At 45.6% G+C, this 27,596-nt stretch overlaps 1 protein-coding gene and 1 long non-coding RNA gene across 7 annotated transcripts in view; one reads left to right on the top strand and one right to left on the bottom strand.

The window, feature by feature from the left end:
* Window positions 1-684: 684 nt before the first annotated feature.
* Window positions 685-25,876, top strand: FKBP1A (FK506 binding protein 1A). Of its 6 annotated transcripts, XM_025400779.1 has the most exons (6): window positions 737-894; window positions 972-1,019; window positions 19,361-19,473; window positions 22,550-22,714; window positions 23,634-23,761; window positions 24,763-25,876. In XM_025400779.1, exons 1-4 carry the CDS (start codon window positions 858-860, stop codon window positions 22,676-22,678), a joined length of 327 nt encoding a protein of 108 aa, XP_025256564.1. In that variant the 5' UTR covers window positions 737-857; the 3' UTR covers window positions 22,679-22,714; window positions 23,634-23,761; window positions 24,763-25,876. The 6 variants fall into 6 exon arrangements, with proteins under 6 accessions (XP_025256563.1, XP_025256566.1, XP_025256564.1 ...); XM_025400778.1 differs by lacking the exon at window positions 23,634-23,761 and having other exon boundaries at window positions 685-894; XM_025400780.1 differs by lacking the exon at window positions 23,634-23,761 and having other exon boundaries at window positions 753-894; window positions 972-1,001.
* The window catches only part of LOC112633824, a 54,198-nt gene continuing 42,873 nt past the window's right edge, over window positions 16,272-27,596 (bottom strand). The window contains exons 3-4 of the long non-coding RNA XR_003121595.1: window positions 21,707-21,800; window positions 16,272-18,210 (exon numbers count right to left, since the gene is read on the bottom strand). This is a non-coding gene — a long non-coding RNA (uncharacterized LOC112633824). The remainder of the gene's footprint in view (window positions 18,211-21,706; window positions 21,801-27,596) is intronic.

Genomic DNA, 27,596 nt, shown 5'->3' with positions numbered 1-27,596 from the left:
ATGTATTGTTTTGAAAGAAAGCACATTGGCACTAGTAAAGTTTCAGGGAGCTGGCAAGCTCTGATTGGTGACTGACAGTGGTAAGTAAAACTAGTATTAGGTTATGGCAGGTTGTTTCAGCAGTTACTAGCTCAATCTGGTCTTAGCGAGACAGCAGGTCATTTCAGCAGCAGAGTCAGTGGAAATATTAATTCTTGGAGCAGGTGCTGTGTGCCTCCACTGCTTTTCCCCTGGCCACTGGATTCTGATTCCGTTGGGCATAACAAGAGTGACCCAATTCGTATTATCAACTTTCACATGCTCAATAAGAATGTATGCATGTAAGCTATGGGTGAGCGAATGAATGAATTTGGACAACTCCTCCTCCAGTGAAGAAAAGCAGAACTCAGAACCTCGAGCCACTTATAAAATGCTAACATAGTACCACCTGTGCGCTGTCTTCTCAGAACCATGCCCTTCCCAGGATAAGTAACTGTGTGCTTAGAAGTGGAAACCTGATAACAGTCACCCAGTCAGTGACTGGCGGACCCCCTATTATTACTCCCATTCTTTGGGCAGGGAGATGCTTAACCCGCTGCAAGCACAGAGGAAGGGCGGGAGAACGAAGAAGTCACCTGGCAAACACAGCTGCATCCGGAGGCCTCGGGGCTTCCGGGCTTCCGGTCCCTCTTCCGGAGGCCTGGGTTTCCGGGACGTGCGCGCCGTGTGGGGCGCGCACGCAGGGCTGGGCGTGAGGGGGCGTGCGCGTGCGCAGGCGACGAACCGAGGGACTAGGCAGAGCCGTGGAACCATCGCCAGGTCGCTGTCGCTCCACGCCGCCCGTCGCGCTGCCCGCCCGCTCAGCGTCCGCCGCCGCCATGGGAGTGCAGGTGGAAACCATCTCCCCAGGAGACGGTGAGTAGTGGCGCGCGGCGGTCCGTAGTACCGCCGCCGCGCGCATCCGCTCACCGTGCCCGTCTCTGTCTCCTCAGGGCGCACCTTCCCGAAGCGCGGCCAGACCTGCGTGGTGCACTACACCGGTGAGTCGGGGGCCAGGCGGGCTGGGGGCCTGGGCCAGAGTCCCAAGCCCGGGTGCGACTGGCCGCCAAGGCCTGGGGGCCCGGGGCGTGGCGGCGGCGAGGCCCGCATGGCTTGAGGCTGAGGCCTGGGCGGTGGCTCAGGGGCAGCCCCGGGCTTGCGGAACCCGGGCGGGTCTGAATCGGCGGTTGTGAGCGCTGGCTGCGGGCTAGGCGTTATCTAGCCCATCAGAAGCAATTTCTGCACCTTAGATGCTGCCCTTTTGCCCACTGCACAGATGAGGAAACTGAGGCTTGGCGAGACGAAGTCACTTTCCCAAGGTCACACTTTCAGGAATGGTCAGAGCTCTGGCCTGGGACCATTAGGAAGGATTTGTACCATTTCTGTGCCCCTGCCCCCACTTCCATCCCTCCCTTCACTGGAGATAAGGACGAGGTAATTGCGAGTCTGCAGAGCTGCTGCTTCCTCCGGGGAACTCGGAATTCGCCCCTTTGCCGCGGGTGGGGAAACATCCCACTTCCTAAGTCATTGCTTTGGCTCTTCCTGGCCTTCAGGGAAGTAGAGCTGCACGGCCTTCTCCCGTCTTTTTACTTTTGAGCCACTTACAAATCCAAGGCTTAGTGGTAGCGATGGCTCAGGCTGACCGAAAGCTGCACGTGTAATTTAGTCCCCCAGCTCTTCTAAAAGTAGAGACTTTTCTCATCTCCATTTTAAAGATAAAGAATCTGGAGGCTAATAAACAGTGATAATATAAGCCAAAGGAAATTTTAGACACCTCCCCCTCCCCAGCCAGAATTCAAACATCAGAGTCGTGTGCCTTGGGACCCTCTTTTACTCCTTGCCCTTACAAGGTCGTTCTGGTTTGTATGGACGGGGGGAGGGCGAGAGCTGAGTTGGCGGAGACACCGTGTCTGTGGGCTGTTGGTCCTGCAAGGGTGGGAGTGATTGGTGTAGCCACAGTTGTTAATACGAATAACCTTCCCTCCTCCTCCTCCTTCCCCTTTCTCAACCTTCCCACCCTTTCCTCTGTTCCTCCTCCTCCTCCTCCTCCTCCAGTTTTCCCACTCCCTCTCCTCCTCTTCCTCCTCCTGGGTAGTAGGCTGTGGGCAGTTTTGGCCAAGTTGCTCACGAATAAACTCCACCTTTCCCTTCCAAATCATGGAAACATGGAGGGATCCCTCTATTGAGGGAAATGACTTTCACTGGAAAGAGGAAAAGGCAGCCAACATCCCTCCTCCCATGCCCTTTTATTTCTATGGCCCTTCTCCATGGGTAGAAATGGGAGCAGGAGGTAGAAGTTAAGGACTAGCACTTTAAAAATGCTGCCAAAGGAGGAGTTACTGAAACCCATCTTTGTGGGGAGCAGTCTCATGTCTGTGAAAGAATCTGGAAAGTGCTTTTGATGTTTTAGATAGCTGTCCTTGTAGGCCACAGTCAGCACCTGAGCCTGGGAGGTCTGGTAGATGAAAGTGCATCCGTTTGGTGATTTTTGATCCGAAGGATGAGAAGAATAACCATTTACAGTGCCAGGGTGAGTGGGCAGTTCATTCAGTTCCGCAGCCAACTGGGGCAAAGACTGGGACTCCAGCCGGGAGGAGCTGCCTTCTGGCCGCACCCCTCCCCACCCTAGCTTGTACATAGCCACACTAGGGTGCTTGGAAGCATGTGTCCCACTCCCACGTCTGCCCCTCATGCTCACCCATGTTCTGGTGCTGCCAACAGGACTGGACCCCAGCGTGTAGGCAGTGCCGCACTTCACCATGCCTCTTGGTGAAATATCCCCACACAGCATGTCTGGAGCCTTTTCCTATGAGAACAGATGGTCATGAGACCCAGAACACCATCAGGGTTTCCAGTGCCTCTTGAAGTCTGTTTTCCTCGCGGGTGGCACCCACCCACGTGTTCCCAGAACAGCAGCAGGACCCTGGCATGCATTAGGACAAAAGCTTTCTTTTTTGTGTCGTTTTGATAAGCCCTATAAAGACGCCTTAGTGAGAAGCCAGCTCTGCCTTATGCTCACAGAATAGACTGTTTTCGAGCAGGCTGGCGGCTTTGTTCCCGTGGGTCTTTGTCACCAGCCTCCCAGGAATAACCTGTTTGAGACCTGTGGGGGCGTGAGAGGAGTGGGTAGGCACTGTGAGATCTCATCTGTAGCAGTTAAGGCTTTTAAGTCACTGGGAACAGAATCCATCCTGGGGGAACATGATCAGAAGGTGGAGATTATCATAAACGTTTTAGGGGTTTTCAAAGGCAGAAGCCCACTGGGCCCCAAGAAGGGGAAAGAAAGAATCATGATGCCCCTAGTTCTCATCTCTGTTTTTTGGCGTTGTTTGCTTGTTGTTTTGTTTCCTGCCTGACTGCCTCAGTAGTCTCCTGTTAAGAGATTTGTGTTTTTCTGCTTCTCCCAACCGGTGGGTGGTGGAAGTCCCCTGCATGCTCACCCCTCACCCCTCCCCATGCCCAGCTTCTCTGTCTTCTTTTGAGTGTCTGGCTCAGATTTCTTGGCTGTAATTCTGATTGTTACTTTTCCTGAGAAGGAGAGTTTGAGTAAGGTGAACACTCTTGATCCGGTCTGCTCTTGCCAGGTGTCCACTACTGCTGATGTGGGCATGGGTCCAGAGAAAGAGGGATGGAAGTAAGGGATGGAAGTAAGTAAAGAGGGATGCAAAGCACAGACTGACCTTTACCATGTGGATGCTTTAAATGCCACTAATGGCTGTCAGTCACCTTGATGCCACTCTCAAGGGTCCCTCTGGTGACTTCCGTGACCTTCTAGCAGAGCATAGCATGAGCAAGGCCTCAAAGGAAGGCGTGCACAACCTCTGTGGTACCAGAGGGAAAATACAAAGTTCACTATCACCAGCTAAGCATCTCCTAGGAGCATGACAGGCATTGAGGTGGGAGGGAGGTGGTGGAAAGGTAACCTGCCAAGTAAGTGCCTTTAGGAGCCAGTGAATTCTCACGGCCCCTCCCTGCTGCCTCCAGTAGCTTTGTCATCTTTACTGTTGAGCTTGTTCTGGCACACAGCTAGGTTTAGACCTCTTTTACTTACTTCAGCAGGCCGTGTGCCTGCCATTGTGAGAGCAAACTCAAGGGGATTGAAGGAATGTTTTCTTTTTTCTTCTTAAAAAGTAACTGTAACTGGACATTTTGTCCTTGGGATCAGGTTTAAGTCAGGTGTAGCCTCCCGGCTTCTAACTGAGACAAACCAAGAGCCCCTCAACCTTATGTCCTCGGGAGGTTGACTAGAGGGCTGCTGAGGCTTGCAGGGCAGGTGTGGCCACTTTGCTGCAGTCTCCCTCAAGCCCCTTGCTTTCCTTAGCTTCGTTCCCCCTTCTCCTCTGCTTTATTCCATCCACTCCCTTGCTAGGTATCTCTTGGTTGGTGATCTGTCTGGAGGGAGGCTCACGCTCAGCAGAGATGCCTCAGATGGCTTCCCCTGATGCGTGCTGTCTTGAGGCACACAGGCTGTAACTGTTTGGGCAGGGCTGCAGCAAGACCGTTTGCCTTCCCATAGCACATATTTTTTGAGCAACAGCAGCAAGCCAGGCTCTAGGGATGTGGCTAGTGAACTAAATAGACAAAGACCTGATCTGGTGGGGCTTTGCTTATGATGAGGAGACTGACAGTATGGCCATGGGGCACATCAGGTAGTAAGAAGCACTGTGGAGAGATTAAAGCAGAGTGAGGGATGGGAGGGGAAGTTAGCTGCTTTTCGTGAGGGTGATTGGAAAAGGCCTCTGAAAAAGTGGCATTTTAACATTCACTCAAAGGTAGTTGGATGGGGAGCTGTGGGACTGTCTAGAAGAGTATCCCAGGCAGAGGGAAGAGCTAGTGCAAGACCCTGAGGCTGGAGCCTGCTCTGTGCATTCGAGGAACAGCAAGAAGACCGGTGTGTTAGAGAAACAGGAAGTGGATTGTATGAGAGGGTATGTGGCAGGAGATGAGGGGATGGTGGAGCCTCGTTGGTTGTTATAAAAATGTTGCCTTTTTCTTTTTTTTTTTTTCTTGAGACTGAGTCTAGCTTTGTTGCCCAGGCTGGAGTGCACTGGCGTGATCTCAGCTCACTGCAAGCTCCGCCTCCCAGGTTCATGCCATTCTCCTGCCTCAGCCTCCCGAGTAGCTGGGGTTACAGGCGCCTGCCACCACGGCCAGCTAATTTTTTTTTTGTATTTTTAGTAGAGACGGGGTTTCACCGTGTTAACCAGGATGGTCTCGATCTCCTGACCTCGTGATCTGCCTGCCTCAGCCTCCCAAAGTGCTGGGATTATAGGCATGAGCCACCGCGCCCTGCCAACGTTGCCTTTTTCTAACTCACGTGGGAGCCATTGGCTGGCTTGGATTTTAACAGCCCCCTCTCCTTCTGGCTACTGTGTGGACAATGGGCTTTTGGGGACAAAGGCAGAAACAGGACACTGATTGTATCCCAGGTGTGTAGAGTGCCAGCTCAGGCAGTGGGCGGAAGTGGTGCCAGGTGGACAGTGATCCCCAAAGAGGATGTGGGTTCTTTGCTGTGTTCTGATCTTGGCCCTGCCATATAACAGGCTATGAGAGCTTGAACAAATTGTCCCATAGCTCCCAGCTTCCACGTGCTGTCTATAAAATGGGAGTAATGATGCCTGCTGTGAAGCAGATGCCTATTGAGACTACCCAGTTGTCTCCAAAGTGTTGCTCTTTTTTAAAACCACAGTTCCATTGAGCCTCACTCATCGCAGTTGTTATGTCTAATCTCAGGCCAGAAGAGTCCTTACACTGTTTTTTTCTTAATAACTCTGATTTCTTCAAAGAGAGCGGGCTAGTTATAGAATACTCCACATCTGTCTTACTGTTTTCTCATGGTATTGTTTAACTTGTTTCCTGCCTTGATTTTCTGAACGGGATGTTTAATGTTTTAAATGTCTGAATAGATTCGGTTTAAACATTTTAGTGTGAGTACTTCATCCTCAGCACACATGGGAAACATCACTAGTTGTGACGCTAAATTTTATCTTTTTTGTAAAGGAACATTTTTCCCTTTGCAATTAGCAGTGATTTGTGGAGTGCCTAGGTAACCATAGATGGTCTCTTGCTCATCAGCCTTTCACCTAGTGGTGTTTACACCTTCTGATAATTCTCCCCTGAAGTAATTGGCATTCACAAAGTGTTGATTTATAAAATTCCTTCATTCTTTCTAAATTTGTTAGCTATTATTCTTCTATAAGATAAGGTAAAGCTAATTCTTTCCCTTTAAATACCAAGTTTTATTTTTTGAGACAATGTGTCTGTCACTCAGGCTGGAATGCAGTGGCTTGATTTTGGCTCACTGTAGCCTTGACCTCCCAGACGCCCATCCCGGCCTCCCATCTAGCCTTCCAAATAGTTGGGCCTACAGGCGCATGCCACCTGTCCTAATTTTTGTAGTTTTTGTAGAGACGGGGTTTCACCAGGTTTCCCAGGCTAGTCTCAAACTCCTGGCCTCAAGTGATCCACCCTCCTTAGCCTCCCAAAGTGCTGGGAGTACAGACATGAGCCACCGTTCCCAGGCTTTAATTACCAGTTTTTAAAATGAAAAATGAATGTCAACTGATGGGGTGTTGCCATTCCCAGTGGGGGCAAGTGACTTTTTCCCGCTCTATTTGCTTTTACTGTACTGTGGGCTCAAAATTTTTGTCAGGGCCTTAAGATCAGTGATACCCATTACTCTTTTTGATGCTAATATCATCCTAAATTTGGCCAGTAGGAGCCCTTGAAGCTGGCTCCAGTACCTTTTGAGGTCTCACCATTCCTTCATCCATTTCTCAGTTTCACTACTCTGGTCCAATTGTCAGCCATCTTTCAAAGATCTCTAGTTCCTTTCAATAGGGTCCGTGACCTTTTTGTTTTTGCTAACAGCTTTATTGAATATAATTTATATAACAGCTTTATTGAATATAATTTATATACCATAAATTCACCTATTTACTTACAGATGTTTTAACTAGAACATTTTTAGTGCTTAAACTGATTTTTATGAAGTACTGAGGGGTTTATTGTATCCATAAACTGGAAATCATTTGTTTGCCTTGGAATTTTCTCTAAAAATATTGTCACCTGCTATTTCCCATGGAAGAAGCCAAGGTTATTAGGAATAACTTAATCACATAGCATCCAGTTCTCCCTTTGGTGCTCATGGCAACATTTGTTTATTTTTACTTCTATTTTTTCTTCTGTTTTTTTGTTTTGTTTTCCTGCTAAGAAGCTTAACCAAGTCTCTGCATTCCCTGTCCTGGACCCCTTTGATTTTGACCAGGTGTATTCTAGCAGTGCAGAAAGTCAGGGAGGTAGAAATAACCAGTTCCTAGATGCTACTGTCTCTTCCTGTTATATTTACTCTTCCTCTCCCAGGAGCTCAAGCTACCTTGGCCTGCGTTCCTCGAATGCTCCAAGCCTTTTCCCACATGGAGGTCTCTGCCCCTTTGCTTAGGTGCCACCGCACTGCCGCCACTCCCCACTGCATGACAGGCTCTTTTCTGTTCTATTTTTTTTTTTTTTTTTTTGAGACGGAGTCTTGCTCTGTCGCCTGGGCTGGAGTGCAGTGGCCGGATCTCAGCTCACTGCAAGCTCTGCCTCCCAGGTTTACGCCATTCTCCTGCCTCAGCCTCCCGAGTAGCTGGGACTACAGGCGCCCGCCACCTCGCCCAGCTAGTTTTTTGTATTTTTTAGTAGAGACAGGGTTTCACCGTGTTAGCCAGGCTGGTCTCGATCTCCTGACCTCGTGATCCGCCCGTCTCGGCCTCCCAAAGTGCTGGGATTACAGGCTTGAGCCACCGCGCCCGGCCTTCTTTTCTGTTCTTTATAGCACAGTTTAAGTAACACTTCGCATGCATACATGCATGCTTCTAATTCTGCAACAATGTACCCATCTATTTTCTTAGCCCCCATCATAGTCAGGATCCATATAGTTAAACATCTACTGTTTCCCCAACAGACTGCAGGCTCCAGGAGGCCAGACCCACACTAGTGTTGTTCTCCAGGGTCTCCCCATCAGTCTTGGCATAGAGTAGCTATTCAGTGACTGAATGAATGGCCAGTTAGGACCAGGCATTCCCTCAGTCACTCAGTGAATATATAGGGAGCTGGGCAAAGCCTCAGTCTTGCTCTTAAGGTGCTTACCCTGTAGGGAGTGGTCAGTTACAATGAAAGTACCTCAAGCAATATATACCTATAGGCTAGAACTTCTTGGAGGAAGTGCCATCTGGTTTTGGTGTGTATGGTACAGTCAGGCAGGAGGAAAGCATCTTCCAAGTATATACACAGGTCAGGAGGAGAAAAGGGTACCTTTGATTTTTCTGTAAGTACTTGATGAATGTCTGCTATGTGCAAGACACTGTCCTGGCTACCAATAATTTAGAAGTGAAGAAGACACAGTTCCTGCCTTCATCTTACAGTGTAGCGGAAAAGACATAATAAATGTGATTAATAAGCAAGACTGTTGTGTATAAGCTAGTAAGTGTTAAGGAGGGAATAGGAAAAGGTTGAGATTTTAGATAGATTGGCAAAGGCCTCAATGAGAAAGTGACATTTGAGCAAAGACTTGAAGGAGGTAAGGATGTAAACTATGTGACTATTTGAGCAATATCATTTTAGGCAGAACAGCAAATGCAAAGGCCCACGGGTGGGGGTATCCCTGGTGTGTATGTAGAACATAAGGAAGCAATGTTCTGGGACTGGAGAAGTATGAGAGTTATCAGAGGTGAAGTCAGAGGGATGGTGGTAGGAGCGGAGGCTTGACAGCTCTTAAGAGTGTCTTGTAGGCCATTTTAGGAGCTTTATCTCCTGAGATGGGGAGTCACAGGAGTTTTTTTAGCCGAGGGGTAGTAGGGTCTGGCTGCTGTGTCAGGTTTAGACTGCAGGAGAGCAAGGGCAGAAGCAGAGAGACCAAGGAGGGAGTTGTAATAATAGTCTCTAACAGAGGTCCGGAACTCATGCTTTTAACCATTATACCCTATAGAAACTGCATATTTCTGCCACCTCCAGCTAGCTACTGTTAAGTGGTATTTCTTTCTTTTTTTTTGGAGACGGAGTCTCGCCCCGTCGCCCAGGCTGGAGTGCAGTGGTGCGATCTTGGCTCGCTGCGACCTCTGCCTCCCAGGTTCAAGCAATTCTCCTGCCTCAGCCTCCCAAGCAGCTGGGACTACAGGCACACACCACCATGCCCGGCCAATTTTTTGTATTTTAGTAGAAACAGTGTTTCACCGTGTTGCCCAGGCAATCCACCCGCCTCAGCCTCCCAAAGTGCTAGGATTACAGGTGTGAGCCACCGTGCCCAGCCTAGTGGTATTTCTTTCTCCCCCTCCCCATGCGATATAATGTGGTAGTAGCCCCTCTTATTTATGTTGTGATTACAATGGAAAATGGAGAGACACACCCACAGGGCATGCATTCTGGTCTGTTCTTTTTGTTGCCGTTGGATCCTGCATATTCTTCCCATCATGGGTCCTGCCTTTGAAAATACACTTTTGGTTATAGGATCTAAAGGGATTTAGCCAAAGGTTAGAAGCATTTCCATACCGTATATGGGAAATGTGCTTGCACTGTTTGTGATCTCAGGAAAATGATAGTGAGAGTGAGTTGGTTCCCTCTTTGGGTAGACACTTGGAGCTTTGGTCATACCCTTCACTCGTAAGGAGTTCTCAGAACGCCACTTCAGGGAGGTTGTGCTGGAATGCAGCCACAGAGACCCAGAAATGGAATAAGAATGTAAGATTTGAATTTGTATCTTTTGCCTATCTAAATGTAGAATCCCTTTTTACCCATCATGATTGAGACAAGTAGGTAGTTGGTACGCTAACATAAAAGTGACATACCTTCTATAAATATTTTATTTGAAACCCTAACATAAATCATTTGCTAAAGGACTATGTCTTTATCTTTGAGTATGGCTCTGCTAGTGGAGTTTTCCATCACAGTTCTGGCAAAAACCAATTTGACCTTTTTAAAAGTAGAGCAAAGACTATTGTGAGAACATTTAAAAACCAAACCTTTCCAGATTTTTAAGATTTCTTTCTCTAAATGTAGTCTCCCATATGATTCACTAGCAATAGTTTTTTAGTGACTTGCCTTTATTGAGTCTTTCCCAGCAGTCAGCTAGAACCATTGTTTGTATTCACACTCATTTTATTGATTTACATACTATTTAATCATATTATCTTTAACACAGTAAATATAGCTACCATAAATGGATTTGGGGACAAACACAGCTAACCACTCCTCCCTTTGTGAACATAGAACTCATGTGGGAATGAAGGAGTGATCATGAGCTAGAGACTAAAGCATGAGGGGAGTGCTCTTCACCATGCTAGGGTACGAAGGCTTTGAGTTTTATGAGTCTCCAAGCAAGGCAGCTAAGTAAAAGGTGGTTAAGAGAGCTTCTGTATCTAATAAGAAGAGGGAAAGCAAACAGCTAAACCCATTAGACCTGGAGCTGTACACCCATCTGGGAATGTTCTGAGTGGCTTCAAATGCAAAGCTGCAGAAAAATACTGGCTTCCCCATACCTCCATCCATTCAACCATTACACTTTTTTTTTTTTTAAGAGACAGAGTCTCGTTCTGTTTCCCAGGCCGGAGTGCACTTGCGCACTCATAGCTCACTGTAACCTCAAACCTCTGGGCTCTAGCGATCTTCCCACTTCATCCACTCAAGTAGCTAGGACCATGTCCAGCTAATTTTTTTTTTTTTTTAATTTTTTGCAGAAACAGGATTGGGGACATGAGTCTTGCTGTGTTGCCCAGGCTGGTCGCAAACTCATGCCAGTCTCAAACTCCTGGCCTCAAGTGATTCTCCTGCCTTGACCTTCCAAAGCACTGGGATTACAGGCATGAGCCTTCTCCGTAGCTGGCCTCATTGTACTTTTTGTCGTTAAGAAATTCACCTGCGTGTTGAAAGTAGAAGTCCTTTGTCCCTCTCCAAACTATAAATGGCAAGGACTTTATTTTATTTTGAAGGTTTGGGGCTTAGGATATTCTGGTTTTTTGTTATGTTTGATTTTTGGTTTAGTTTAGTCGTTGTTGTTTTTTAATCTTGAAACTTCTCATATTTTGGTCCCTGTAAAATGCCGCCTATAGGAAACACTCCTGCAAAGATTCATGAGCAACTATAAACTGCATTGTGAGTCATGAGCTTTCACTACAAGTAGTGAAGCCGTAAGTCTGTAGAGGTGCCTTCTTTAGTCCTCTTTCCTTACCCAGTAGAAGGTATATGGGATTCTGCCTTTCCCCAAAGCAGAGTACCCTGGAAGTGACTCCATTTCTATTGGGTTATTAGTGAAATAATATCCCAGTGGTCCTTGTGAATCTCTAGGTCTCGAGTCTTAACCACTGCTTCAGTGGCTTGAGCCAACCACCAGGAATACAGTCTGGAGATACTTTGCTGCCCAGGAGCTGCTGGCCAGGTCTCCCTCTGCTGATTCCTTGATAAGCAACAGGAAAGAGCAGGCTGCTGTGTGGTAGACAGACCTGAGACTCTCTGCATGGTCTTGTTTTTTAAACCCTTTGCTCCCTTTCCAAGGGTTTCAGTTCGGGAGGAGACCCAGGCGAAGATGACATCAACAGCCTTTGTATGCTGCCATAGCTTTGGCTCCTTTCATAGTCTTGTACTTTTAACTGGAGCACATTTTCACATTTTTTCTCACTGATTAGTAATTAAAGGTTCTTAAAGACAAGACTACCATTCTGTGATTACCCCTCGTATTCTGGTTACCATATAGGGATGAAGGTCTGAATATGAAGGCCTCATGCTTGTCCTTCTGGTTCTTTAAAATCATGCAAGTAAAGCAAATCCAAGAGTACTCTTGAGTACCAGCACCACAAGTGCCACCAGGACACAGAACGCAGGCCAGGTCTATGAGCTTGGGCTGCATTCAGTCAGGAGAGCCAAGACTATATACTTGAAATCAAGAATATGGAGCTATTCCGGGCAGTTTCTTAGGCATGAGTTATAGGCTTGTATGACCAGGAATGAAATCGGTCAGTTCTGCAGTTAGAAGGCAATGCTTGTGATGTTTTATCCTGAGTGGCCTTTAGAGTTTAAAGACTGTCAGCTGTCACATCTGCACTGTAACCTCAGTTGCCTTCTCTCAGCAGGGCACGCTTTCTCTAGGAAATTAGGGCACTAACTTGGCAGGTGGTTTCACTGTTCAAGGGCTCCAACTCCTGGCACAAGTGATCTCCAGAGTTAAAACTGGAGCAACTGCTGAGACTTGACTTGCTGCCTGCTTTACCTGTTCCCTCCCCAAAGAGAGGAAGCACTTTTCATTCATTGCCAGTGTGGATGTAGGAGCTAAACATATACAGGATTTTAGTAAATGCCACTGCCTACTTTTTTTTCTTTTCCTTTTTTAAAAAAGTTATTGGCCGGGTGCGGTGGCTCAAGCCTGTAATCCCAGCACTTTGGGAGGCCGAGATGGGTGGATCACGAGGTCAGGAGATTGAGACCATCCTGGCTAACATGGTGAAACCCCGTCTCTACTAAAAATACAAAAAACTAGCCGGGCGAGGTGGCGGGCGCCTGTAGTCCCAGCTACTCAGGAGGCTGAGGCAGGAGAATGGCGTGAACCCGGGAGGCGGAGCTTGCAGTGAGCTGAGATCTGGCCACTGCACTCCAGCCTGGGCGACAGAGCGAGACTCCGTCTCAAAAAAAAAAAAAAAAAAGTTATTGAGGCACGATTGAAATCCAGTATACTGCACATTTTTAAAATGTACAGCTTCATAAATTTTGATGTGTCATTGTTCCCCTTTGAATTCACCCCTCCTTACCTTCCTGTAACAACTACTGATGTCCTTTTTTGTCAGTGTAGATTCATTGCATTTTCTCAAGTTTTATATAAATGGAATCATACAGTATGTTCTCTTTTGTTTGCCTTCTTTCACTTGGTATAATTATTTTGAGATTCATCTGTATTGTCCAGTGTATCAATTGTTTGTTCCTTTTTGTTGCTAAATAATTTTCTATGTATAGATACTTGTATTTACCACCGTTGGTGGGTGTTCGGGTTATAGTTTTTGGCTATTGCTAATAAATTTGCGTTGAACATTTGTGTACAAGTCTTTCTATGGACATAGCCTGTTATTTCTCTTGGATAAATACTCAAGATTAGAATGGTTGGGTCATATGGGGAGGTGTATGTTTAACTTAACTATCAAGCTGTTTTCTGAAGCTTTGTTATATTCCCACTAGCAGTGTATGAGAATTCCAGTTCCTTCACATCCTTACTAATACCTGACGTGGTCGGTCTTTTTAGCTTTACTCATTCTAATCAGTGGTGGTAGATTCATTTCCTAGTGATTTTAATTTGCATTGTTATAATAACTAAGAATGTTTAGCATCTTTTCATATGCTTACCTGCCCTCTGTCTTTTTCAGTGAAGTATCTGTTCAAATCTTTAGCCCTTTTTTATTGGTTTTCTTAATTGTTGAATTTTGGTGGTTTGTTATATTCTGGATATAAGTCCTGTATCAAATATGTACTTTACAAAAGTTTTCTCCCAATGTATGGCTTGTCTTTCATTTTCTTAACAGTGCTTTTTAAAGTACAGAAATTGTTTTATTTTGATGAAGTTCAATTTATTCTTTTATAGATAGTGCTTTTTGACATCATACTAAGAAATCTTCGCCTAACTCAAGGTCACAGAGATGTCTTTCCTATGTGTTCTTTTATAAATTTGATAGGTTTAGTACTTAACATGTAGGTCTAGGATCCATTTTGAGTTAATGCTTGATAATGGTGTAAAGTTTTTACTGTGTTATGTGTGGATATTTTGTCATTTTAGCCCAATGTAATTTTCATCTCAGATATTGTAGTTTTCATCTCTGAAAGTTGGAGTCTTATGGTCCTCCTCTACTAATTCTAACATTGTGTTAGTTCTGGGTTGCTTTCAATTGATTGATATGTCTCCTCATTGTGGGTCCTGTTTTCTGCCTCTCTGCATGCCTGGTAATCTTTGGATGCCAGACAGTGTGAATTTTACCTTTTGGGGTGCTGGATATTTTTATTCTTATGAGTTTTATACCGAGAAGCATTTAAGTTACTTGGAAACCGTTTGATGCTTGTGAGTCTTGCTTTTGTGATTTGTTAGGTAGGTCTAGAGCTCAGTTTAGGGCTGATTATTTCCTACTATAGGCAAGATCTTCCTGAGTATTCTGTCTAGTGCTGCGTCAATCATGAACTTCTCCAGTTTGACTGGGGGTAATAAGCAGTAATCGCAGCCCTGTGTGAGCGCTAGATACTGTTCCTCTAAGCCTTTTGGATAGTTCTTTTCCTGGCCTTGAGTAGTTCCCTCAGATACATGCACCGAGAGGGACTCTGCTGAATACTCAAAGAGGACCCTCTGTAGATCTCTGGGGATCTCTGTATAGCTCTGTCCTGCTGGTACTCTGTCCTATGGACTCTAGGTGCCTTGAGCTCCACTCCAGGTCCCTGTCCCTGGAAAATCCCAAGGATATAGGGCTGGCCTTGTTTCCCATGTCTCAGGATTGTTGTTCTTCATTACAGATGTCTGGTGTCCTATAAACCATCGTTGCAGCTATTTTGTCTAGGTGGTTTTTAGGTTTCTGTGGGACTTTTTGCAGGGAGGAAGGGGTTGGTTGGTTGCTGGTTGTTTCAGGAACAAATCTGATCCCTGTCCTCCACCGTGACCAGAAATGGAAGTTCTCACTACCTGTTTTGACATTAAAGACTGAACAGCATAATTCCTACCCCTGAAAATACTATATGCATACTCATTCCAGCTTAACAAACACTGCTTTCACCTTCTCCCCCAGCTTGACAACTTACGGCCGTAGATAGGTGGCCTGTTCCTCCCCACTGGGGAAGCCCTCTTTCTCCTTGTCCTATAGCTTGTGCCAGTTGTGTGACACCCACTTAATTACATACCACCCCACCCATTTCTGGGGATTATTGTTTAGCTTTCGGACTTGATTGTGGGAAATCCTCTCCTTGGACTTGAGGAACCCCAACACCACTGCCACCACCCACCCCTTCCCTGTGAAGATTTCTCCTTAGAAAGTAGATGAGATTGACAGTTGGTGACTGTGGTCTGAAATTCTGGAGCAAGGCTCATGCCCCTTTCCCAGGGACAACAGAGCATCCAAAGTAGCATAGGAAAATTAAGATCCTAGGCAAAGGTCCTGCTTAAAGCTCCTTTACTTAGAAATCCTGCTTCCTGGCTTTTATGGTTTTAAAATACTAGGGAGAGGCTTGCCCCTCAGTGTCCAAGATAGGCTTAAGAGAGCTGGGGTTAGACAGGCATCCTCACACAGAGCCAGAGTTTCCACTGAAGAACATACACATCTTCATGCTGGCTCAGCAGCAGATTCAGGCTGTCTCCCGCCTTGTGCTCCTAGTCTGGTACCAATCAGATAGAGTTGAAGTATCTCACCTCAGGCAAAGCAACATTGATACATTGATGCATGTAGTGTCTGGAGGTTGCCTGGCATTGCATTTGATCAGGGATAAAAAGGAAGTTTAGGGAGTCTGTCTCAGTACCCTGTGGTTTTCATTGCAATCAAAATACAATCTTGCACAGGTCAGGGCCGTGTTCAAGTTTGGCAAGAAATAGGCTAATTTTTTTTTTTTTTTTGAGACGGAGTCTCGCTCTGCCGCCCAGGCTGGAGTGCAATGGCCGGATCTCAGCTCACTGCAAGCTCCGCCTCCCGGGTTCACGCCATTCTCCTGCCTCAGCCTCCCAAGTAGCTGGGACTACAGGCACCCGCCACCACGCCCGGCTAGTTTTTTGTGTTTTTTAGTAGAGACGGGGTTTCACCATGTTAGCCAGGATGGTCTCGATCTCCTGACCTCGTGATCCACCCGTCTCGGCCTCCCAAAGTGCTGGGATTACAGGCTTGAGCCACCGCGCCCGGCCAGGCTAATTTTTTTATAGGTATACCGTACTTTTCAAATTGTGGGTTATGAACCATTAATGTATCATGAAATAAATTTAGTGGGTCACAATCAGCATTCTTTTTAAAAATGAGAAGTATATTCCATGTAGTAACTTACATGTAAATTTTGTTTATACACAGACAAAATGTGGGTATGTGTACTGGGTCCTGACATGAGACACTGATCTCATTGTCACAGATCAGGGATAGCTCTTTGTGGTTTTGGTTGTTGAGTTCCATTTCTTTGTTATTCCTCTCGTGACAGCACTATATTATAGTGTGCTCACTACATGTCAAATAAAGGTTTACCTCATGCCAGTTGTGTTCATTTGGCTGCAGGTAACTGAAGACCCAATATAAGGCAAAGCAGACTTCTTTATTTTTGTAAGACTTTATTAAGAGCAGTTTTAGATTCTCAGCAAAATTGAGAGGTAAATACAGAGATTTCCCATATATCCCCTGAACATGCATAGCCTCTTTATTATCAACACTGTCCGCTAGAATGGCACATGTGTTGCAATTGACGAACCTGCATTGACACATCATGATTACCCAAAATCCATAGTTTGCATTAGGATTCACTCTTGGTGGTGTACATTCTGTGGGTTTGGACAAGTGTATAATGGCATGTGTCCATTATATATAGTATCATACAGAACATTTTCACTGCCCTAAAAATTCTCTGTGTTCCATCTGTTCTTCCCTCCCTCTACCCCTGACTCCTGGCAATCATTGAGCTGTTGACTGTCACCATAGTTTTACCTTTAGAGCACACTTTCAATCACCTCAGAACCTGAGTCTTGAGGGAAGTGGTTTAGGGCTGACTGAGAGCACTGGAATGACCGCCCTGTGGTATGCCTGGCCTTCTCAGTCACAGGGTGACTGCCATGCTCCAAACATCTTATCTTTACATGACAACATTCAACAGGGGGAGCAGGAACTTTCTTCCTGAGTCTTTGTGTTTCTTTTTACTAATGAGGTAGGACTTTCCTGGAAGATCCCAGTAGACTTCACAGCAGGTAAAGTAGTGCCCAAACTGGCCCATATGCCTACCCCACACCAGCCCTGGCATAGGGGAAAGGCTTAGATTGATTCCAGTTCATCTGCTGGGCCAGGCTGTTGTGCTCCTGAGAAGTTGATGTTTAATTAGAAAGGAAGGTGAGGGTGCCACAGCCTTGGTTCCAGGTGGCCCCTATGGGCATGTTTTTCTTAAAATAACACAGACCAGAGAGAAGCTCTTTCTGGTTTTCAATCTTCTTTGTGGCTCACAGGCCCTGCCACTCAGTGGTTCTGACCTTGGGTGGGTTACTGAGCCTTGGAGTTGGTTTCCTTATTTCTGTTATAAGCGGTCTCATGAGGGTGGATGGAAAGGCTCCCTGCCTGGCCAGGGAATGGAGAATCATAGCTGTTGATTGCCTGCTTTCACCCTTACCTCTGAGGTTGGTTGAGTTGGGTTCCATGTAAGAAGTGTAGCTTGAAACGGGTAAAGGCAGTGTGTTTGGTGGGTATTGTGGAGCCTGGAGACTTGTTCCTCTCCCAGGTACTTGTTTATAGAGAACTGTTCAAGTCCTGCCATTAGTCATTTCTTTCATCAGGTGGTGACTGCATTCTGGTAAACGAATGAGCTAAATGCATACCCCAGCTCACCAGTTCAGGGGCACCAGTTCCTTGGAGCAGGTACGGGTCCCTACCCTCCTGTCTACCTTAGTCCTCAGCTCCCAGGTCCAGGCAGCATTAGTACCCATTCTGCCCCCAGGACATCCGTCTCTACTCCTGCTCTGTTAAGATACCACCACCCAACCCCCACCCGTTTCTTCTTTTGTTAAAGTCCACATAGTCCAATAGCTGTGATAACGCTGCCAATTCATCTCTGCCTCCCCATCCTACTTACAAGTGTTGACACTGTTTTTTAGGTTGGGATTTTGTCAGGATTTTCGTTTTTTCCTAAACTCTTACACAACAGAATTGTAATGTTTTTATGGATTTTCTGAGTAACGCTTAGAACCATGGTGAGTGCCCACCCCCAGTCTTCCAATAAAATCAGTTTTGTGTCCATTATATGTTAACCACTGGCTGACCCTCCAATCTGGGATCCTAATTAGAGAATTTTCAGGAACTCAATGTCAGCTATCACAATAGGCTGGCAGCGGCTTCCTGAGAAAGCAATGCTGATGGTGTTTTTGAAAAGGAAGTTGCAGATATCTATTGCAGATGTCTGTTCCTCTTTCCTCATAGCATCTCTGGAGTTCCCCTTTTATTGGAAGGCGCCGTCGTGGCTTGTCCCACTTCTGGGAAACTGGGATAGTAGAAGGAGCATGGTATTTGGGTTTATAATTTATAGTGTAGTTTTACTATTTTGGCAAGCTACTTCACTTCTCCCTGTCTGCCTCAGTTTCTTCATCTGTGAAATGGGGATAGTGCTGTGGAGAAAGAATTGCATTAGTTCACGTGTGGAAAGCGCCTAGCCCATTTAGAGTAACTCAGAGTGGAACTACTGCCCACAGAGTTGCTAGCAGTTGGCTGGGTTTACTGAGTTAATTCTTCAAGGGCAACCATTTAAACCTCCTTAGTATTGCTGTTCTCTTCAGTTATCTCTGTTACAAAGGATTAGCTGTGCAAAAATGAGCACAGATTGTTTTCTGGGGCAGCATTGGATAAAATAAGTGGGATGAATGCTGCACAAATTCTTTCATTTCCCTACTTCAGCCCAGGTTGGTTTTTACTTTTCCCAGGAAAATTATGACAACTCAGGAACCAGACTACAAGGGCCCAGCTTTATGCCCCAGGTTCCCTGTTGATGTGAGACACTTGGCACTAGAATGCGGGTGAAAGCTTGCCTTACAGCTTCCTCTTATCACATCCCATAGTGCTGACCCACAGCCTGGAGAGCAGCAATGTGTGTAGGTCACAATTAGTGAACCACAGAGGAGACCATGGGGGTGGCAGATGGTGGAGGGGGATTTGCCTGCACTGAACAATGGCGGAGCAATATATAAACACATTACATGTGAAAGATGATGGGGGATTTTGGGAAGGAATATTGCTTCTTGCACTGTGTTTGACTTCTAGACATTGTGTGCACCTCAAGGGACCACAGTTATTTTTAGTTGGGGAGAAAATCCACAGGGTGCTAGGAGAGTCAAGGCAGGAGGAAGTTTATACTCCCCATCTCCAGAACAAGGTGGACTGCCACCCACCTCTGGTACATGGAGTCCTTTTGTAGATGACTTAATTTCTTAGAGTCAGGGAAGAGCATTCACAGGTCTGGAGTTAGGGCTACCCCAACTTCTTAGATGCCCAGTGAGGTCACAGGAAACCCTCCCTATGTACCGCAGTTCCTGCCAGACTCTTCAGCACTGGCATCTCTGATGAGTGCTCTGCTGCTGGTCTCTGACTTGCCTTATGTCATTACTCTGTTGCTCATGTTACAGTGGCCTTTTTCACAGGGATGCTTGAAGATGGAAAGAAATTTGATTCCTCCCGGGACAGAAACAAGCCCTTTAAGTTTATGCTAGGCAAGCAGGAGGTGATCCGAGGCTGGGAAGAAGGGGTTGCCCAGGTATGCTCTCTCATTTGTTTTGTTTTGCTTCCTAGTATTTACCTTTTATATTATTTTTATAGGTGGCATATTTCTACGGTTCAAAAATAAAAAAAGTGAAAAGTCTCATCCCATCCCATCTGACCAATATCCCCACAAGAAGCACCTGTTGTTAATGCTTCTTGTACTGTCATTTAAGCACGTATAAAAACATAACTTTTTTCTTGCTTTCACACACATACTGTTTTGCAGTTTACTTTTTCACTTAATGCATTTTTGACACTCCCAATATCAGTACGTAAAAGAGGAGTAGGCTGGGCACAGTGGCTCACGCCTGTAATCCCAGCACTTTGGGAGGCCGAGACGGGTGGATCACCTGAGGTCGGGAGTTCGAGACCAGCCTGGCCAACATGGTGAAACCCCATCTCCACTAAAAATACAATTAGCCGGGCGTGGTGGCAGGTGCCTGTAATCCCAGTTACTTGGGAGGCTGAGGCAGGAGAATCGCTTGAACCTGGGAGGCACAGGTTGCAGTGAGCTGAGATTGCGCCACTGCGCTCCAGCCTGGATGACAAGAGCGAAACTCCATCTCAAAAAAGAGGAGTAAGCTCTGTTACAGCTGCATAGTATTCCTTTATGTAAGTGTGCTAAAATTTACTTGGCTAGTGCCCTATTAATGAGTATTTGAATCATTTCCAGTATTTTGCTATTATAAACAATGCTGCAATAACTCACCTTGTACAGACTTTATTTTCCGTGTGTGCACATGTTGCCATAGGACATATTCTCAGAAGTGGGGTCGAGGGGCTCAAAAGCTGTGTGTAGTGTTTTTTGACAGGTCTTGCCAAGTTGCCATCTCTAGGATTTGCAGTCTGGACTGCCACTACCAGGCTATGAAGGTGCAATCTCCTCCCAGCCCCAGCATCACAGTGTATTGTTAAATCTTTGGCCTCAGGACACTATGAGTAAAAAATGACATCAGTTTTAATTTGTGTTTATCTTACTATTAACCATATTTTGTCAGACCACTTCTGAGAGGACATACTTAGGCAGAAAGTCCTTTTGTTTGTCTTGAGTGTGTTTCCTAATCTCTTTTCTCCCCATTTGTGGAAACAGCTTTTGTTCTGCCAACACTACAAAATTCCCAGGAGACAATAGGGACCCAGGGTTGCCAAATTTTAGTTGGATTCTTTCTTTCCATCAAACCTAGGAATTTTTTCTTGGCTCTAACCAGGTAAAGGGATGTTTTTCAGTGACCTGAGACCCAGGGAACTTTATAATTAGGCTCTGCATGATGGGTAGTCAGTCTGCTTCCCTCTCACTGAGGAGAATTAGAAATTTAACCAAGATGAAAAGAGAGATTTCTGTCTCTCTCTTTTCCAGAATACACATTGCTCTACTTCCTCTATAAAATACCACTGATTTATCTCCAAATAAACTGCTCAACTTTCAGGAACTTGAAGCCTTCCCACTCCCAGGTGTCTGGGTTTCTGTTCCTGCAGGGCAGAGTGTTGGCAGTGTGAGGAAGAGGCTTTGTAGTTTACTTCCCTTGGGAAACCTTGCCAACCATAGCTTTTTGCCTCTGTCTCCCTAGTCTGGCTGGCTCTTGGATCTGTAGCCCATCCCCCATCTTGCATGCCAGCCATTGTTCATACCACAACCCATCTTCTATGATTGTTCCAGCATTGGAACAATCACTGCGTTGTATGTATTGAGTGCTATATCTGCCATCGAGATAGTGTTATCAGCATACTTCACTTCCCAGGCTTGGAGAGGCATGGTTGAGTATTGGACAGATGCCTGACTCCCCCTTTAACTGGTGCTTTGGGGTCAGTCACAGCCCTGTCAATTGTGAGAAGTCTGGGTAGTTTGAGATCTACATAAAACATCTTTTAAATTCTTCACAGCGTATTTTTTCAGCAAGTGAGTTAAAAACACAGGAAGAAGGGGAGATTGACTTGTGCCCCTTTTCCTTTCCTTTTGATATTGTTTTGGTTTTACATGTTTGCAGGCATGGAATCCTGCCACAAGGACTATTTTGGCAGCTTTTTTTCATCGATCTTGGACATCTTTTCATGTTAATACATTTAAAGCCACCACTATGTTCTTTCTAATGACTAATCCCTGGTGTGGATGTGCCTATGAAACCACTCCTTCTATGATGGACTTTTGAGTTGTTAGCAGAATATTCTGGAAATAGAATTGCTGAGTCAAGGTATATGATTGTTTTGAATTGTACAAGGTAAAGCCATACTTCACTATCCTTACCACCTTTCTCCAAATGTCCCAACTTCTGGGGGGAGCAAGGATTAGACACTTCACAGCCTGGAGCTTGCTCTTTATTCATCCTTTATCCGGTGGAGTTGGAAAGCCAGGAACATACACATGGAGACCAAAAGCAAAGATAAGTCAAAAGATGGAAATACTGCAGAGAACCTGGTCACTGTTCAGAAAGTAGAAATTTATACTTATTTGTGTATTTAATTTGAAACTGAAAATATACACAAATATATTTTTTAAAGTAAAAATCTCTCCTTACTGGTCACTCACTATCCATACCGTTCTCCTCACAGCAAAAGTCTGGTATGTCCTTCCAAAGACATTTTCTGTTGTAGGTATATCAATATTTTCACAAATGGTGTACAGTACATGCTATTGTGTAGCCCAGAAAATCATACTGTCTTTTTTGAAGTTTTCCTATATGGAGTATTCCTTTTTCAAGAAGAGCATAGATGTCACTTAATGTGTCCTTTGAGTGACCACTGAAGGGGACTAGGTGGTGAGGCATCTGGAATGTTACCTGCCTAGCATTAATCATTAAGACTTGGGTAGAAAGGTTGAGGGCCTGACCCTTCTGAGAGTCAAGAGGGGTTTTGAACTGCCATTGGACCTCTTGGAGTGAGATGCAGGGGTCATGGAATCTGACTGCCAACCTCCAAGTCCTGCATAAGGAGGTGGTGATGCCTGTGCAGCTGCAAAGTCACTGGAAAGTCACAACCATCCTGGCCAAGGAACACCTAGGTAAACAGCTCTTGTTCTTACAGAGACAGTTGGGGCGTGTGTCCGGCTGAGTCTGTCTTCCTTGTTCTTTTCACAGATGAGTGTGGGTCAGAGAGCCAAACTGACTATATCTCCAGATTATGCCTATGGTGCCACTGGGCACCCAGGCATCATCCCACCACATGCCACTCTCGTCTTCGATGTGGAGCTTCTAAAACTGGAATGACAGGAATGGCCTCCTCCCTTAGCTCCCTGTTCTTGGGTAAGGAAATGGAATGCTGAAGGGCCCTTCACTACCTTTGCTCCTCCCATGTTATGCCCAGCGTTTGATGGGCAGCAGAGACAGCAAAAAACACCACAAGGCTGTTTTTCCCCCTGCATTCTTTCTGTATTGAGTATCCTTTCATTGTTATTAGTATACGCTTTGAATGTAAAAATTGGTCACCGTAAGGAAAGGAATTGGCTCCTTGTTGAACTCATGGAGATGGCAGCTGTTTAAATGAAGTGTTTTTCCATGTAGTTTATAAATTATAACGGAATTGAGGACTACGGAAATGTAGGCCAAATTTGTAGTGCCAACATTTTAGTTCTTTGGAAATAAGACTCTTAATGAATGACTTTGTTCTACCCTGTGTTTCTAGAAGATACAGGGGAAGAAAAAGTCCTCTGAACATGAATATCATGTCCTAGCTTCTGCAGCTCTCTCCTCACTGCCGTTTGTGGTTACTGCCTGTTAGATGGTATGAGGGAGACATTACTGCATCAGTCCACCTGCTCAGGGTCCACACCCAGGACACTTGAGGCCCCCAAGCCAGCTTGTTATCAGTGCATGAAGTGGAGAAATGAAGCCAGAGGATACTTGTGAAGTTGAAAGGATGCTCTTGGATCAGACAGTTCTAGGAAGGGATCTCATGGACCTCTGCGTCACCTTTATTGTGCAACAGTAAGGAAACGGCCAGAGAGAACGGCCTTACTCAAGGTCACATCCAGGCAATGGCAAAGTAGGACCAGATCCTGTTTGCTGATTTTCCCCTCTTCTACCCTCACTTCTTAGGAACTAAACTCAGTATCCTAATAGCACATAGCTTTCATGTAAGTGTTAGAATCATTAAGCACATGAATGCTATTGGCTTCCTTCCAACTGGCCCCAGACCTTTATATTAGCTCCCCTCCTGCCATAGGAACCAGAGGGCCACAGCCAAGGCCTGGGTGAGGACACTTTTGTTTGAAAGCCACAACAAATGGCTGCCATCCTATTTGTGATGGCAGTCACAGCTACTTGTAACCTTGTCCTGTTGTGCACTTACATGTAAATTTTGTTTATACACAGACAAAATGCGGGTATGTGTAAGTGGAGGGGCTTTTTTAACTGTCTTTCTTAGTTTGAACCACACATACCTCGGTAATACAGGCCTGGTTAAGTTTGATAATTCTGGTTTCTTCACCTGTCATTGCTGCTGGGAGGGAATCCCTGGCACTTTACAGAGAGCCTTTGTCTGCCCAAAGGTCTACACCTAGGCCAAACTCCCTTTCCTGTTCTTTGAGAGCTGAGTCATTTTTTGAACATAACTGTACTTGAGGGAGCCTTGGAATTACTTTTCCTGGTTGGGAACAGGCTTTCTGTAAACTTGATGAGGTAGAGGGAGGGGAGAGAGGGATAAAGGCTACAAGTCACCCTGAGTAACCCTCCCAACCCACTGCCAAAGAATGTTTCAGCTTCTTGCAAGAGTCTGGAAGGAAAGTCCAAGGGCAAACCCAGAAAGTTTTAAGTTGAGTGAATGCATGAATATTGGAGATATTTTCCCAGTATACTCAACATTATGAATGACCAGTTTATTCTCAGTCTGGACTGCACATTAGAGTCACCAGGGAAATTTTTAAGACTTTCCTGATGCCCAGGTCAGACCCTAAGCCAGTTAATCATAACCACTGGGAGTGGAACCCAGGCATTTAGAGTTTTTTAAAGCTGCCAGGTGATGCCTATACGTAGCACAGTTGGAGACCCAATGATAGTGGGGAACTGTATTGTCAGCAGCATGGGTGGACAGCCCTCCTGCTGTCCTTAGCAAGGCAAACTTAACCTTAGATTAAAAACCAAACACACACATCAATTTAAGCAGAAAGTTTGTTTCACCTGGGACCCAGCCCAAGGCCTTCTGGCTGTCTCCAGCTGGAATAGAAGTGGCTTGGTCTCAGACTGCTCAACTGTTGGGGAAGGGATTTGGCGTGGCAGATGGCATCGTGGCTGCCACCACTGCACACAAAGAACACTGAGTTGCTGGAAACTCACAGATTTTCTGTCCCCAACAGATCTGCCATGGAGGGATCTGGTGCCTCCAGACGTGTGCACATGAATCCATGTGGAGCTTTTCCTGGTGTTCCACTCCACTCTGTATAGACATCTGCCCTGACTGAATGTGTTCTGTCACTCAGCTTTGCTTCTGACACCTCTGTTTCCTCTTCCCCTTTCTCCTCGTATGTGTGTTTACCTAAACTATATGCCATAAACCTCAAGTTATTCATTTTATTTTGTTTTCATTTTGGGGTGAAGATTCAGTTTCAGTCTTTTGGATATAGATTTCCAGTTAAGTACATGGTCAAGTATTAACAGCACAAGTGATAGGTTAACGTTAGAATAGGAATTGGTGTTGGGGGGGTTGCAAGAATATTTTATTTTAATTTTTTGGATGAAATTTTTATCTATTATATATTAAACATTCTTGCTGCTGCGCTGCAAAGCCATAGCAGATTTGAGGCGCTGTTGAGGACTGAATTATTCTCCAAGTTGGGAGATGTCCTTGGGTTAAATTAAAAGCCCTACCTAAAACTGAGGTGGGGATGGGGAGAGCCTTTGCCTCCACCATTCCCACCCCATCCTCCCCTTAAACCCTCTGCCTTTGAAAGCAGATCATGTTCACTGCGATGCTGGACACTACAGGTATCTGTCCCTGGGCCAGCAGGGACCTCTGAAGCCTTCTTTGTGGCCTGGCTTATTTTTTTTGTTTTTATTTTTTTTCGTCCTGTGGTTTTTCTAATGGACTTTCAGGAATTTTGTAATCTCATAACTTTCCAAGCTCCACCACTTCCTAAATCTTAAGAACTTTAATTGACAGTTTCAATTGAAGGTGCTGTTTGTAGACTTAACACCCAGTGAAAGCCCAGCCATCATGACAAATCCTTGAATGTTCTCTTAAGAAAATGATGCTGGTCATCGCAGCTTCAGCATCTCCTGTTTTTTGATGCTTGGCTCCCTCTGCTGATCTCAGAGTTTCCTGGCTTTTCCTCCCTCAGCCCCTTCTCACCCCTTTGCTGTCCTGTGTAGTGATTTGGTGAGAGAAATCATTGCTGCCCCCTCCCCCCAGCACCATATATGAGTCTCAAGTTTTATTATTGCAATAAAAGTGCTTTATGCCGGCTTTTCTCAGCTCTGTGTCATGGTGGTTATTTTCAAGTGCCTCCCCTGCCATTTGGTGCAGGGGGATGGGGTTGGGCAGGGTGAAGGAGGGTGGCAGTGGGGATGTAGTTTCAAGATTGTCTTGGCAGAAGAATGCAGCAGGGAACATCCTTCCTCACTGGCTATTAAGGGGTTGGGGTTCGGAGGAGAAGGGGGAATGTGGGGTAGGTTTGTATCAAAGGAACTGCCTGAAGGGCAAGGTGGGATAGTCAGGGAACATCCCCTCCCCTGTTACCAAATGTTTATTAAGTATGTGTTCTGGGTAGAGTACTATGCTGGGTGTTCTTGGGTTACAGAGAAGTGGGAGATACAACACACTTTCGAGAAGTGAGTCACAGTCCACTTGGAGATGTGCTACAAGCAACTGCAAGCAAATTAATGAAGACATACGAAGAGAAGATTCTGATTTTAAATTGGTATTCCTCAGTAACATTTAGTGTAGAAAGACAGTCCTGTGGAGAGGCTGTGTGGTTGCAGTAGCTTCTCTGGACCCTGCCCTGGGTGCCAGTAACACCCTGCCCTTACTGAGAGTTCTGGAAACCGTCAAGAATGCTCCCACACCTTTCTAGACACCTTCCAAAATTGCCCAGGTTGAGAACCATTGATTTTAAATAGGAAATTATTCAAGAGCTTGCTTAATGGCTTTCTAAGTTCTTTTGTTAATTTATAATTTTTAGAGTGCCAGAGTCATATTCCAGGGTCATATCTTACTGTCCCCAACATTTTTATAAAAATTGTCAACAAAGATTATTAAAATGAATGCCTGTATACCCACCACCTAGATTCTATCATAAACATGTTACTGTACCTATATATCACCTGTCTGTCTATCTGTCCATCAATCTATCCATTACATCCTTCAGAGTAAATGGCAGACATCACTACAATTCCCCCAGGATGTATCATTGACTAGAGTAATGTTTGTTTACACTTTTGTGCCCCTGCCAGAATAAAGAACATCACCATACCAGAAAATTCCATCATGGCCTTCCCCAGTCAACCCCACCCTGCCCTGAGAGGCAATCATTGTAATTCTTTTCTACCATAGGCTAGTGTTGCCTCTTCTGAAATCTAATTTAAATGGAACCCCACACTGTCCTTTTGCACTCAGCAGTCAGTGTTGTGCCTTCACTCAGGCATATGGGAAGCTGTTCTCACTGAACTTGCATTTCAGGGAAATCCTCTGGATTGGGGATGGGGTTCCTCAGAGATGTTCACATACTAATCCCCAGGACCTGTGAATGTGTCACCTTACATGGCAAAAGGGACTCTGCAGATATGGTTAAGTAAGGACGCTGAGATAGAAGGAGTATCCTTATTTACCTGGGCGGATGCAGGGTAAGCACATGGATCCATACAAGCATTAGTGAAGGCGATGTGAGGGTGGACAGACTTTTGAGGATGCTAAGCTATTGGCTTTGAAGATGGAGGAAGGAGAGCAACAAGCCAAGGAATGCTGGCAGCCTCTAGACGCTGGAAAGGGCAAGGAAACGGATTTTCCCGTAGGACTGAAAGGAACACAGCCCTATCCATACCTTAATTTTAGCCCTGTGATGCCCACTTTGGACTTCCGACCTCCAGAACTGCAGAATTTATTATTAGTGTTGCTTTAAACCATTTGTTACAACAGTAGGAATTTTTTTTTTTTTTTTTTGGAGATGGAGTCTCGCTCTGTCTTCCAGGCTGGAGT

Source organism: Theropithecus gelada, chromosome 10 (genome assembly GCF_003255815.1).
Source record: "Theropithecus gelada isolate Dixy chromosome 10, Tgel_1.0, whole genome shotgun sequence".
NCBI lineage: Eukaryota > Metazoa > Chordata > Mammalia > Primates > Cercopithecidae > Theropithecus > Theropithecus gelada.
Note: the sequence above shows the minus strand (reverse complement) of the source record. Positions and strands in the feature narration are given on the sequence as shown.